The sequence below is a fragment of the Nothobranchius furzeri genome, chromosome 3 (genome assembly GCF_043380555.1).
Source record: "Nothobranchius furzeri strain GRZ-AD chromosome 3, NfurGRZ-RIMD1, whole genome shotgun sequence".
Classification (NCBI taxonomy): Eukaryota; Metazoa; Chordata; class Actinopteri; order Cyprinodontiformes; family Nothobranchiidae; genus Nothobranchius; species Nothobranchius furzeri.
The window spans coordinates 79941014-79956033 of NC_091743.1; the positions used below are offsets into that span (position 1 = coordinate 79941014).

At 42.9% G+C, this 15020-nt stretch overlaps 1 protein-coding gene across 1 annotated transcript; it reads left to right on the forward strand.

Annotated features, from left to right (window-relative positions):
- The first annotated feature begins 9820 nt into the window (after nt 1-9820).
- LOC107384599 (trace amine-associated receptor 13c-like) lies at nt 9821-10890 on the forward strand. Its single transcript, XM_015957942.3, has 2 exons — nt 9821-9987; nt 10085-10890. The coding sequence occupies exons 1-2, from the start codon at nt 9821-9823 to the stop codon at nt 10878-10880; spliced, it is 963 nt and encodes a 320-aa protein (XP_015813428.2). The 3' UTR covers nt 10881-10890.
- Nucleotides 10891-15020: the final 4130 nt, after the last annotated feature.

Below are 15020 nucleotides of genomic sequence, written 5' to 3' on the forward strand. Positions count from 1 at the left end.
CAGTTGCTCATATTAATCAGAAATATCAGATCAATGGGACTGTAGTCAACCTCCATGGACGTGGCTGCGGGAGGAAAATTGATAACAAATCGAAGAGGAGGATAATCTGAATGGTAACAAAAGAGCCCAGAAAAAACTTCTAAGGAGATCCATGGTGAACTTTAAGCTAAAGGAACATCAGGGTCAGATCGAACTATCCATCGTTGTTTGAGCCAGATTGGGCTAAATGGGAAACGACAAAGGAGGACACCATTGCTGAAAACAAATAATAAAAAAGCCTGACTGGAACGTGCCAAAGTACATGCTGACAAGCTACAAAACTTCTGGGAAAATGTCCTTTGGACAGATGAGACAAAAGTGGAACTTTTCGACAAGGAACGTCAGCTCATGTTCACAGACGGAAAAATGAAGCATATCAAGAAGATAACACTATCCCTACTGTGAAACATGGAGGAGGCTTTGTTATTTTCTGGGGCTGCTTTGCCGCATCTGGCACAGGGTGTCTGCATCTGTGCAGGGTACGATGAAATCTCAAGGCTATCAAGGGATTCTAGAGAGAAATGTGCTGGCCAGCGTCAGAAAGCTTGGTCTCAGTCACAGGTCAGGTCAATGACCCAAAACACACAGCTAAAAACACTCAAGATGGCTAAGAGGAAACAATGGACAATTCTAGAGTGACTATCAATGAGCCCTGACCTCTGTCCTATTGAAGGAGCTGAAACATGCTGTCTGGAAAAGGCACCCTTCAAACCTGACACAACTAGAGCTTCTCATGAGGAATACCTATTGTCAGCTGTTGAAGTGGGTATATATATATATATATATATATATATATATATATATATATATATATATATATACCGTAAATCCTCTAATACAGGCCCGGGCCGCCTGTATTAGACTCAAGCTCATCAAGCTCCAGGCCTTTATAGACCCTTTTACTGTTTGTAAACAATATGACGTCAGCGAGAATGCGCGCGCAGCTTGGCAACAGAGAATGACGTTGTTTCAGGCTTTATCAAGCTACGCTGCGGGGTTATCACGGCAAATCTTGAATGTTATATTATTAAACTCACTTTAACGAATGGCAACAGACTACCGGATCCCTGTGGCATTACGGAATGGGTGGAAGATGTAGGTGCGTGGCCAGATATCCAGTGGCCCGATATATATACGTTTTTAGTGGAGAGGCCCAGTAAGTACACACGTGAGAAGCTACGGGCATACAAATCGTTAGATGCATACAACTATGTTGTCTGTGGCCACGTACAGAAAGTAAAATATCACGACATAGAGTCTGAGTTTTGCGTCTTGAAGGCAGAAGTCCTTCCTAGCCAAAGACAAGGACACAAGACTGCTATGTACAAGGCTTGGGTCATAGTAAACAAACCAGAGAACTACGTCTTCACAGCCAACTGTACCTGCATGGCAGGGTGAGTATAGCATAGGTTTCTTTTTTTAGCGTGCTCAGAGTACAATCGTGTTCATTTTAGAGAAATACAGTTTATACTAATATGCAGTGGGAAAATACAGATGAATTAGAATGAAATGTTAATTTGAAGCATGAAATTAAGTGTATACATTTGTTTAATTCTGTCATTTTGATGTTCCAGACTTGGGTCATGCTGCAGCCACGCAGCAGCAATTTTATTCAAAGTTGAGCTTTGTGTTAGGATGGGAAAAACAGAAAAAGGCTGCAGTTACATCTCAGGCATGTGCATGGAAAGACCCTTCAGAATTCTGTAAAGTTTCAGTCCACTGCTTGAAGGGAAGCGATTCTGGCATCCATACACGCAACAACCCGACATTTTTATGTGCTCAGAACTTAAAAACAAAGGGTTTAAAATGCTGTTTTAGTATCGAGTGTGAATGAGAAAGCCATCGCTCTCGTTACCAGGCTGCACACGCAACTTTTGATGACGTAGGTAGTAAAAGGGTCTATTGGAAGGAGGACCAGAATTAGAGGCAGGCCTCAATTTCTATTTGAGCAAAATGAACTAATGGTTTGCTGGAGTTTTTGACAATTAAAAATGCGCCCACATTTTCAAAGTTAAACACATTTCTTTTAACAACGGTAGTTTCTGCTTCAGCCCTCCCCCCCTCCCCCTGCGCAGCGGCCGCAAACTCACTGATGCGCCTGCAGCCTCTCAGAGTTCCTGCTGCTCTAAACATTAAAATAATTATTTCATTTTCTGTTCCTCACTTCTTATTACCTTCAACGGCGTCTGTTTGTTGCAACAGCAGGTACAAAAACTAACTTGTTTTTATTTGACTATTTTTCTGTCCTGCCTGTTTATTATCTTCCTGCATCTCGTCTCAATCCTAAAGAAAAACTGCTACCTGGGTTCATATATATTCACCTCATGAGTTACCTTTGAACTGCAGTTCTAAAAGATCTACCGACCGCAAAAACAGCGGCGTGCTCACCGGCCACATCAGTTAGGTGCGTCACCGAGGACAAAACAGGTGATGCGCCCCGATCCACAGCAGCAAAACGCATCAGGCACAAATAAAAGAATAAAAGACAGAAAACATAAAAGGAAATGAGCCGACATGAACAATCGCTTTTTAAATTAGTTTTTGAGGTGGCATCACCTGATTTGATAATGTTACTGTGGCCGTGCTCAGGACGCAGATGTCTGGAGCGCATCAACAATCAGAGCTTTGCATCTGCAAGCTGGTAAAGGTTAGGATGGGGTGAGGGGAAGGTTAAATTACAAGAGGGTAAACGTCACAATTTGGTTGAATGTCCGTTTTATGGCGGGTGTCAGTACCGACGCTCTGGCACAGCGCGTTGCCTCCAGACGCGCAGGAGCTCGTCACCTGCTGACAGCAGGCTGCTGTCTTTTCCGAGGGCTGCATCTTGTCGGTCATTATCACGTGACAGCGACTAGTCGATGACAGGCATAAAAAGTCACTATAGAGCGGTGAAGTCGACTAGTGACTAGTTCATACAAACCCTACTGCTCCCCAGAGTGTTCTGCAGCATAATCAGCACGTTCTCTTTGAACTTGATATAAAATTTTCTCCTCCTCTTCGTCTCGCACGGTTAAAGTTACTCTCGCGGTCTATCACTGGCAAATCAAAAGTGAGACGGATGACACAACCGCCCCCCGTACTTGCTTGTTACCACATTCCACCCGGCCACAATAAAAAAACGGCCATTATTCACCCCTGCCAACTCCGACACCGGCCAAAATATGATACCCGGCAGTTAATTAAATACAGGCTAATATTAGAGGATTTACGGTATATGTATGACACTGGACACTGATGAGACACAGCAAACCACACTAAACAGCAAAATGCACATTCAAGCAGTCATCGTTTTTGGATATCCACTTGTGTTAGCACTCACTCTGTTGCCTTTTGGATTTACCACATGGGTTATCTTTGGACTGTGTTTTAAATGATAAATGACCTGTATAGCACCTCTCAGAGTAAGGATTCCAAAGCGCTTTACACCACAGTGCATCATTCATCCATTCACACACAGCTGCCCTGGGGCACACTGACAGAGGCCAGGCTGCCGAGCACAGGTGCCACTGGTCCCTCCGACCACCACCAGCAGGCAAGGTGGGTTGAGTGTCTTGCCCAAAGACACAACAGCAGAAGTCTCTGTCCAGAGCCAGGACTGAACCTGCAACCTTCCGATTACTGGGCAACCTGCTCAACCTGTTGAGCTTCTGCTGCCCCAAATTTTATTGCATTAATGTTTGGGAGTTTATTACCTTTTGGAAAAATTTTCTCAGTCCTGTTTTTATGTTTGTGGATCACTTCTGTTGATATTTTGATTGCGGATTTCCTGCTTTCATCTGCAAAACGCAACGTCAGACTGGATCTTTTTTACGGTAGGTAATTGACCCTGATTATTACTTCCTTTTTTCCCCTTGGAGCATTGCCTTTAGTTGTCTGCTTTTCACCATTATGCCCACTGTACTCCTCTTCCCCTGTACAATGTTATCCAAAATTTATACAATTCTTACAGTTTTTATTGATTGATTTGACCCATTTCAAAATATTCAAGCCTGGTGGAGGAGAGTTTAGCAAAGCAGATGGGTCATTCTTGCTATGTGGTTGATTGTTTGGCCCTTCGGACGCTTGATAAAAAGTTTTATTGGGATTTCCTCCGTAAACACCCACTAAATACAAAAGAAATGATGGTAATTGACCCAGACTGGATTAAGTCTGGATTCCTGTAGCAACTGACAGTTTGTGAAGCTCATTTTGTTCATGGTAAGTCCTTGTGACTATGTATTTGGGAAATAAAGAAGCTGTTTGTAAACTCTTTCATCTTCGTGTAATTGTAAATCTACGGAGTCATGTTGTTGTTGCGTTCTGATTCAGGTGTCTCAACCCGCGATCATTACAATAATAAAGAAATAAATGAGGCCTCTGATTAATGAAAACATATCCAGATTTGTAGTTGCGGAGGATCTATCTGTTTTCTTCGACCGTCACCCACAGGTGATGTAAACAACACTGTGGCTCTGCTCGTCAGAGCTGACTGCTGTTGTTAGCACGACCACGGCTTCCTGGTGTCAGAAGTGAACAGTCCAACTTTCCTTGAAACAAAATAATCGTAGACATCCAGAAGTTTGCAAGCTTTTAATTTTTCATGAGTGAAAGATCCAGGACTTTTTATTAAATAGGAATAAATATCTCCCCAGCAGATTTGTAGAAAAAAATAGCACAAGCGAATGGGACCGGGGGTTTGCGTCATCCCAGATCCCATACTGGCATTTAATAACTTTCATTTTGTCTTCAATGCAGATTTTATGTGTCTCTCTAAACCTCCTCCTGTCTTTAGAAGGTAAAGTGTTTATAAATCAGGGATTTCACCCACAAACTCTCTGAAAATTGCACATGGCGTATTAATAGCAGGCCATATTGTGTTTGTTTTTGCCACCCAGCCACTCGTGCATGCGCCCAAAATGAAAAGAGATGCCAATAAAGATCCTCCTGTTGACTATCTGTAAAACGGATTATTTACAGATGGGAAATAAATTATTGTTTTGCAACTATAATCCTTTCCCATCTGTTCATTTGAATACTTCGAATGGACCATGAAGGGACATCTTTTCACGCATTTCACCAGTAAGTCAGAATGCTCTGTTTGTGTATCTAGAGCCATAACAGCCTGTTGCTCTAGATGACTGATTTTATATTCAAAGAGGGAAAAAACAAGTATCAGAACACAGATTTAGTTTATATGTTCTGTTGCTCAGACTGATGTTAAAGTTCAGATCAACTTCATGACCTGGTGAATGAAGTGTTGAGTCACGTTCAACTGTTTGAGTGAGTAATTTGGCGTGTTTACTGGGAGAGAGCAGGCTGTTTGTTGACACCTCTGATTGGACCGATCCTCTGAGACTACAGCCAGCAGGTGTGAAGGTGTGAAACTTCCATAAGTCATATCCAAAGGAGAACCATTAGTCTCTGTTTGTTTTGTTAGATGTTTAAACTGTTTCCCCGGGTGCATACAGGTGAAACTAGAAAAAACTAGAACATGGTGCAACAGTTACATTTATTTTAGTCATTTAACTTCAAAGGCCAAACTAATATATGAGATGGACTCAAACATTGATTGATCTGTTTTCAAGCATTGATTTGTTATAATTGTGATGATTGTAGTTTACACCCAATGAAAACCCCACGTTCAAAATCTCAGTTAGACTATTGTGAGAAGGTACAATATTTCAGACTCAAAATGTAAAACTTTAATCAGCTAACGAAACCAGAACACCTGCAAAGGGTTCCTGAGCCTTTAGATCACAGGTGTGTAACTCCGGTCCTCGAGGGCTGCCATCCCACATGTTTTAGTACTTTCCCTGTTTCAACGCCTGATTTCACTCAGCAGGTGAGTGTGCATAAGAGTCTAAAAGTCTATAAATGTGAATCTAATTCACAATTTTACCACCCCACCTGCTGCGCCGTCAGTTTCCATGTCTCCAAAGTGTGCTTATGCCAGCTAGCCTGGCAAGCCAGACTAAATAATACATTTATTTAGTCTGGCCACACTCCATTGACAGCTCTCAGTTGTGGGGCGGGTTCTACCGTTGTCTTTCAAATGATCTCTGCATTCTACTGGACAATGAATGTGACATACTCTTGTTTCACTCTGTTGCATCATCCCACCCACCAGGCATATAGAGTGCCCTGATTGGCCCACAAAGCGAATAAAGCTCTGTGATTTGTTCACTAAGCAGATAGAGCACTATGATTGGCCCACCATTATGGACTAATCACAGCTCTTTATGTGTTTGAAACCCCTCTAGAGAGCTGTGATTGGCTAGCCAGAGTCCTGGTAGGAGCTGCTGAGGTTCCAATGGAGCATGCCTAGACCAAACTTTGCAAAGCAAGAATTTGGTCTAGTTCACTAGGCTATATGCCAGCTGCAGTTAGCTTAAAGTCCCCATTTTCCTGTAAGATTTTTCTTCATAAATTACAAAGTTTTGTAGGAAATAATTTTTTCAACTTTCAGACCCTGTTTTGTGTTGTCTGTGCCCAGACCTTTACATCGGGGAAACTAAACAACTATTACACAAGCACGTGGCACAACACAGGAGAGCCACTTCTTCAGGTCAAGACTCTGCAGTCCACCTACACCTGAAGGACAAGTGACACACTTTTGAAGATGGCAAATTCTGGACAGAGAAGACAGATTTGAGAGAAGAGAGAAAGAAGCTATCTCTGTCAAACAGGAAAAGTGGGGGGGGCTTAGATTGCACCTTTCCCACATCTATAATGCAGCTTTGAATCTCATTCTTAAGCAGTTTCAGTCCAGGTCACACCTTCCTGCATCTAATCAACATAAGGACTCCCACACAATAAAGGCTAATGACTCATCAGAGGTACAGAGTTGTTAGGTGGCCCCACCAGCGCCCGACCGTGCCGACGCTAATGTGTAATTAGAGCATGATATTAAGTGAAATTGTTTCCTATACATTTCTTAGGAAATAATGTGGTGCAGAGAAATTTGACAACACCTCCTATATTGTCCTGGTCTCTGATTGGTCCAACACAAACCTTAAAAGTTAGACACACTCTATCTGGGAGTTCCAGTCAACATGCTAACTGAACAGCTTCTGAGAGATCAAAATAGATCTTCCTACAGAACACTGTAACATACAAAGGGTCTATTTTTCACCATCTAATGGACTCAACATAACCTTTCATGGCAACACCATCTGGACTCCCAAAACAACCCTTATTGTTCTTCAAAGCAGACATAAACAGACATAAACAATATGTCCCAAGGTCTGATCAGGCCCCAACAATGCAGCTCAAAAACTGAAGCAATCCCGGAAGTACCAAAAATTGCAGTTCCACCCTCATCCGCTAGGGGCTGGTGTCAGAAGCGAGCAAATCCTCATTGACTCCCATGTTAAAAATACCAATTTCACAGCAGAAATAAACATGTTTACAGCCTGGTACCAAAACATGTTTTTGGTTTAAATTATCTAGTTTACACTCATGACAACTCTGAGGGGGGTGAATTTTTTTCTCACTCTTCTGTTTAGGTGTATTAAAAGCCTAAAATTCTGTATAATTAATAAGCATCCGACCCACGTGACCACGTGACAGAGCTAGCTCCGTGGAAAGGCCTCAGTAGAGCCTCGGTCTGGCTTGGAAACTGTTCCGGGATTTTGAGTCTCTGTGTTTGTGTATTCTTTTTTGGATATTTTTTGTGCAATTGTTGGACAAAATGACTTGCTGTGGCATTAATTGCACTAATAGAGCGTCCAAGGATTCTCCACTTCATTTTTTTCGGTAAGTAAAATTATATTTATGTATTTTAGGTCACTGCCGAGCTGAGCTTAGATTTTAACATGTACTGTTTAACCATGAAATTTAAATGTAATAGGGTAAAACCCAGTGCATTTAACATAATGCTGCACTTTAGAAAATGGGTTGAAATATAACATGTTGGTGGAGCTGGGTTCCGACTATCGGCTTGTGGAGCTCTCGGGAGACCTCGGTTTTCCACCCGGTTCTCCCCTCCCCGCAGCTCGGCGCATCTCTGTCTGATCGCGGCTTCTGTCTGCTGCGCGGGCTGCCGCCTTGTGGTTCTCCCCTCCCCGCAGCTCGGCGCATCTCTGATCATGGCTCCTGACTGCTGCGCGGGCTGTCGGCTTGTGGAGCTCTGGGATGGAAATTTTTCCACCTGGTTCGGCAGCTCTGCGCATCTCAGATTGCAGCGGCGCTTGTCTGCTGTGCGGCTGCCGGCTTGTGGAGCTCTCTGAGACCTCTGTGTTCCACCCGGTTTTACCCAGCGGTCAGCCAGGCATATCTCTGACTCAGAAGCTCTGGTGTTGTGCACAGTTAACTCCGGTTGTAGCTAGGTTGCTACCTCCGTTAGCTTAGCTCCCACCTCGTGTTAGCTTTGGGTTAGCTTCAGGTTAGCTAGTAGCTAGTTCGACCGGGTGTCGTCAGTTGATCCCAGCCTCACGCCGGGGACACACCGGCCGCGGAAGCACCACGAAGCGAATCGCTCACGAAATTCGGCTGCTGCTCGCCGCTCCTCAGTTCAGAGATGCGCCCCAGTCGAGGCGCGTCTCGGCTCAGCTGTAGTTTTCCTTTTAAACTTTTAACTTTTTTGTTACAGTTCCCACATGTCCCAGGTGTATATAATGTCCACCTGAAGCTTTCCTTTCAAAATGCACTTCCTGCTGTTTTTCCTAAGGTGATTCCACCTGAAGTGGAGGCACCGAGGAGCCCTGTGGGGGGGTTCTCACAGAGAGTAGCTTGGCCCAGGCTCGAATCATGTCATCAATGAGTCTGCCCCAAGTCTCCTCTCAACAGTTATGATTAATTGATAACTAATCAAACATCACTAAATTCAGCCAGATTATTCTTGTAATTCCAGATTTCACATCTCTCCTAAAACACTTAATTAGACTCTTGATAAAATCCACGATCATATTTCATGAGAGTTTGATTTTTGTTTCATTTGATATTATCTTGAATAATCATTTAACTTCAGTTATTCTGCATAGTCATTAGTTGTAGAAAATAGTAATAAATTGTTATTTGTAAACCATATTTTTGTTTCTGTGTCAAATTAAAAATAAGTGTTTGTTCCCTGGCTACCAAAAGTACCAATTACAGTCAATCGGATATTAAAGATCCAACAATATTAATGACTGGAATGAACGAAACATTATACTTTGTTGGATACCTTTCGTATTTTATTGACAGTTTATTAATTGTGACCACTTACAAAACGTTAAGGACAACTGTAATTCTTGTACTCCATAAATCTGGCCAGTATGGAAGTGACATGACAGAAAGACATGGTTGACTGAAAGTTACTAAAAGTCATGTTTGCAGTGTACCAGGAGCCATGGCACAGGCACCGCAGACATGGAGAACACGTGTTCTGGTCAGACAAGACCAAAGCTGAGCATCTGGGCGTAAATGCAACGAACTACATGTGGTGGAGAAGTATCACCCGAAACATCAAATCGCTTATCAAAGAATATTCATGTGTAACCTCTACTAAAGAATGAGCAAACGTTTCAGGATCTAGATTTGCTTTAAATGCAGCTAGGTGGCTTTACAAAGTATACACAGTATTAACAAACCATCATTTCTGGGTGTGAAGTTTCTTTTTTCCCCCCGATTTGTAATGGTGGTAAACATCCTGTGGTGCAGGAAGGTTAAGGCCTGTTGATGGCAAACATTCAATGATGATGAGCAGGAGATCCCCGTAAACCAGCCTCTGTGGAGAAGATGCAGCTGACTCACGTGGAGACAGGAGAGGAGGGTGGAGATTATTTAGCTGGATGAGATGAAGAGGCATCACAGTTCAGCTGCAATGATGGAGGAAGGTGAACTCTGTTTTCCACAGCTTTTGAACTCGTCCTGCAGGAGGCTGGAGCTCCCTCACACTGAGCTTATGCTTTATTACGTGGTGCTTTCCTGCCTCTCTGGTTTGACTGCACTTCTCAACCTGCTGGTCATCATCTCGCTCTCACACTTCAGGTACCCAGATGGTGTTTTCAGACCTACATCTGCTTTGTTTGGTCCTTAGTAAGGAACATAAAGAACAGTGATAAAATATATTTCTGTTCCTCTACAGGCAGCTCCACACTCCCACTAACCTCCTCCTCCTTTCTCTGGCTGTCTCAGACTTTTTGGTTGGACTTTTGCTGTTTTTTCAGATTTTGCTTATAGATGGCTGCTGGTACTTTGGTGACATCGTGTGTACTCAGTATCAGTATTTGGCCTATTTTATAACTTCTGCATCAATAGGAACCATGGTGCTCATATCTGTTGATCGTTACGTGGCTATTTGCTACCCCTTGCATTACTCCACCCACGTGACGGCAGACAGAGCGAGACTCTGTATCTGTCTGTGTTGGATCTGCTCTTGGATATTCCAAATTCTGATTCTGAAAGACAACCTACAACAACCTGGCAGGTTCAACTCCTGCGTCGGAGAGTGTGTGTTTGTCGTCAACAACACAGCCACATATACTGATCTGATATTCTCCTTCATTCTTCCCATCACTGTGATTGTTGTTTTGTATGTCAGAGTGTTTATAGTAGCCGTGTCACAGTCTCGAGCCATGCGCTTGCACGTTGGAGCCTCCGCGGTCAAAAGTTCTGCATTTGCTAAGACTTCTCAGATAAAAGCAGCAAAAACTCTTGGTGTGGTTGTGATTGTGTTTTTAATGTGCATGTGTCCTTTTTACTGCGTTTCCCTCGCAGGTCAACAAACCGCGCAACATTTTGTAGTCAGTTTGTTCTACGTCAACTCTTGTCTAAACCCAGTTTTCTACGTCTTTTTTTATCCCTGGTTCAGAAAATCTATCAAGCTCATTTTTACACTTCAGATACTTAATCGTCATTCATGTGACATAAACCTTTTGTAGATCCATCCATTTTCTGAACCCGCTTGTTCGGTGGGGTCGCGGGGGGTGGAGGGTGGGGGCTGGTGCCTTTCTCCAGCAGTCAATGGGCAACCAGGCAGGGTACACCCTGGACAGAGAGCCAGCCCATCGCAGGGTAACACAGAGACACACAGGACAAACAATCACCCACACACACACCTAAGGACAATTTAGACAGACCAACCAACCTAACATTCATGTTTTTGGACTGTGGGAGGAAGCCGGAGTACCCGGAGAGAACCCATGCATGCACAGCAAGAACATGCAAACTCCATGCAGAAAGATCCCAGGCCGGGAAGCGAACCCAGGACCTTCTTGCTGCAAGGCAACAGCTCTAACCACTGCCCCACTGTGCGGCCCCTTTTGTTGATCATCAAATTAAATCATATGTGTACAGTTATTCTGTAACTTTATATTTTATGTTTCATCATGTTTATTTATTTATACATGTAGAGTGCGTTATTGGGATTTTATAATCCCAAAATAAAATCTTGTTAACCTCACAACCTCAGCACAAAGTGGTTGGGACCCCCTGCAGTCTTGTGCAGACTTATTTATTTACGTATATTAGAAGCGACTTGACGTGGATGAAAGAACACAGGTAATCAACTTCACATGAATGATTTTTGGTCTGTGGGTGGAAATTTGAGCACATGGAGGAAACCCATGCGTGCATGAGGAGAACATGCTAACTCCACACAGAACATGCTAACTCCACAATTCAGAGATGTTTGTATATTAAACATCACATTTTCACATGTGAAAGGCGTGTTCTGTGCATATTTCCATGTGATATTAGATTTTTTTAACATGTTAATTTGACTTTAAGGCAGTGGTTCCCAAACTGGGGTCCAGGACTCACAAAGGGGTCCCCACAGTTTTGCCTGCACAGAGGTTGTGAGGTTAACAAGATTTTATCTGTAAAAATTACATTTATAAAATCCAAATAACACACCCTACAGTATGATCAAAACTTTGTATAAAAGTTCTCACTCTTTATGTTTGTATAAAGTTTGTAATGATCACATTTAATGTGTATATGCATGTAGGAGTTGGGGTCGGGGGTCCTGGCTTGTCTTCGGCACGGGCAAGGGGGTCCTTAAGATAAAAACATGTGGGCAACACTGCTTTAAGCTATCACGTTAAAAAAGAGATTATTCTAAATTTAAAAAAAGATTAAAGGTGCAATATGTAGAAATGAAGTTAAAATGGTATTCTGTTAATTTGGTTGCGGCAATCACTTTAAACAAATCTGGAGCTTTTTGCCGGCCAACATCAAATTACAATAGTCTGTGCTGCAGTATTAGCTCAAAGGAGACATGGCAACCCCAAACTCACTGATGGTAAACAGTAGTTACGTCCCTCCTTCCTTTGTTTTGAAAGGAAAAAAACAAAACTTGCTTCAGTATAACCTTCCTTCCAAAATGACTGAAACATTAGACTCTTGGGATTTTCGCATTGTAAAATTCTCTCTATGTTCTTACATACTTCACCTTTAAAGGTGTCTTATGAGCCAGAGCCTGACTTTGAAGCCTCAGTGGTTACCTGTTAGCAGGTCTAGCATACAGTGCTGCTAACCAGGTTTTATTGCTAATGTTTTCTTCACATTGAAATGTCCTTTATACTTGCCCATACTCAAATTTTCCTTAGCTTTTTTACTATTTCCATGTCTCTGAATTTCATGTTTATGATTTAAACAAAGTACTTGCCCCTAAAGTATTTAATTTTATGGTTAGTTTAAAATTGTCTGCAATTCTATAGAACAAATGTGGAAGATCCTGAAAAATTACAAGTTTAAACCAAAACCACAACAAAAGGTTTTTCCTTTCAACAGAACTTTTGATTGTAAGGTGCCCGGCTGACTCCATAATAGATCAGAGATACTCTTTCTGCACACAGGGTGACAACACTGACCGTGTTCATGATTGAGATTGGGAACAGGTGACACATTATACAAGCATCCTGGTACTAGTAGGAACATTATACTCAGATCAAGACAAGGCATGTCTGGAATATTCACAATTGTGTAATTCAGATGGAAATGTATTACACCATGTCTGTCACGGTCTGGGTTGTTTCTGCCATCACTCTTTGGTTTTGAGTTTCCTTCTGCAGGTGGGCGTGTCCGGAGGTGGCCAAGCTGCAGACTGTCTGCTCATCAGCCGGCCAGGGAGTATTTAAGCAGCTGAGAGACAATTTCACTTCGCTGGATGATTGCTCTACCTTGGTACCTTCCAACAGCCATGTCGCATATTAGATTCGAGCTCTTACCTTTTTGAGATTTTGAAGTGTTTTTGAATATTGGAGATTAGCATTTTTACCTTCCTGCTCTTGTTCCCAGACAAACCTCCACCCTCATCTCCGACTGGCAGCATTCTGGAACTCCAGTCCCGCTCGCTAGTGATGATGATGTGAAGCCTTTTGAACCATCAAAGCTTTGCAATCCAATTGTATTGAAAAAAGGTTCAAGGGTCGATGCTTCAAAACTCTGAGGACATCTGTTGGTAAATGTTTGTTTTTCATTGTATTGTTTTCAGCCAATTCTATTGAAAATGAATGGTGTATTGAACTTTATAGACAAATAAAGCGTTCAAAAGCTTCCTCAGGATCATATAATAAAAGGATCTTGAATTTGAACATTACATTAAATATAATAAAATTACTTTTCTTGGTGTGAATACATGAGATGAAATGTTTATTTAGGACAGTGCATGTTAATGGACATACATGTAGGGACAACATGAATGTAAACAGGCCAGATTGTAGCCTAGGGCTGATTTCCATCTGTAGTCCCGGGGACTTTGTGAAGGTGATTTTGGTGAGGGGGGTTGTGAACAGGTGGTTGTGCTTGGTGACAATAAGGGGATCAAATGTCATTTTTATTCAAAAACAGAATTTGTTCAACAGTTCCTGGACTGAGCCTATTTTGTTTTTGCTGACAACCTCCCCAGCTTTGGAAAAACCCCTTTCACAGGGAACAGAGGATGCTGGGATGCACAAAACCTCCTTGGCAAGTACGTATAAACTAGGGTACACATTTCTGTTTTGCCCAATATTTAAGAGGGTCCTCCCCTCTTGGAATGTTTGTATCGCTGAACCTCGACTGTGGCATTTGCTGTGGCACTGGACACCTTCCTTTTCTCTGAGACCTGGCTGTCCAGCAAATCCCACAGGCCAGCCACTGAAATAATCAAAAACAAAGTGTCAGAAAAGGGCGCCATATGCATGAGAACTTTAAGCTGTTACCTGAGGATTCTGCCGATGAGGAAGCTGCAGGCTGTGGTGGGTCAAGGGTTGTGCTACTGTTTCGCAGCAGAGTGGGACATTTGACGGTCAGTCTTTTTACCGCAGTCTCTGAATTTGTAGCATTACAGAACCCCATCACCTTGAATCTGGGGTCCAGGAGAGTGGCGAGAGAATGTTGACTGGCTGTCTCGTAGTGGCTAAGCTTTTCGTTCATGAGCTGCACAATGTTACTGCACAGTTTGCTGGCCACAACACGCCTGACCTGCCTCTGCTTTGAGGTGATGCTGTGCCTCAGCATACGAATTAAGGGTATTACTTTTGACCCTGACACAGATTTCTCTGCTGACAGCTCCACAGTTGCTTCTTTTAAGGTTGACAATACCTCAAGGCATTCAGAGATGGCGTCGTATTCTGCAGAGGTCAGGGGAGCCACATCAGTATGTAAGGACGCCAGAGCTGTACTTACTGGTTCACGCAGCTCATACAGCTTGGACAACATATCAAAAGTGCTGTTCCATCTTGTGTCCACCTCCTGAATCAATTTATGGACAGGGGCCACTGCCTCCATCTGCCTCTGTAGGAAAAGCAGCCTCTCTCTGGCCAAAGTACTGGTCCTGAAGTAGGCAGCAACCTTTCTGGCCTTGCCCCTCATGTCCTCAAGACCAGGGGTCAAATCAAGGGCCTTCCTTACTACTAGATTCAGGGCATGTGCAATGCAGTGACTGTAGGCATCCATGTGAATAGATGTCCACATGCCAGATGTCAGACTAACTGCAGGGGCTTTCTGAATGATTTCCTTGGCCTTCTCTTTCTCCCTCTTATGTCTGGAATCAACCATGCTCTTCAGTGCCAGCCGTGATGGAAGGACATATGTGG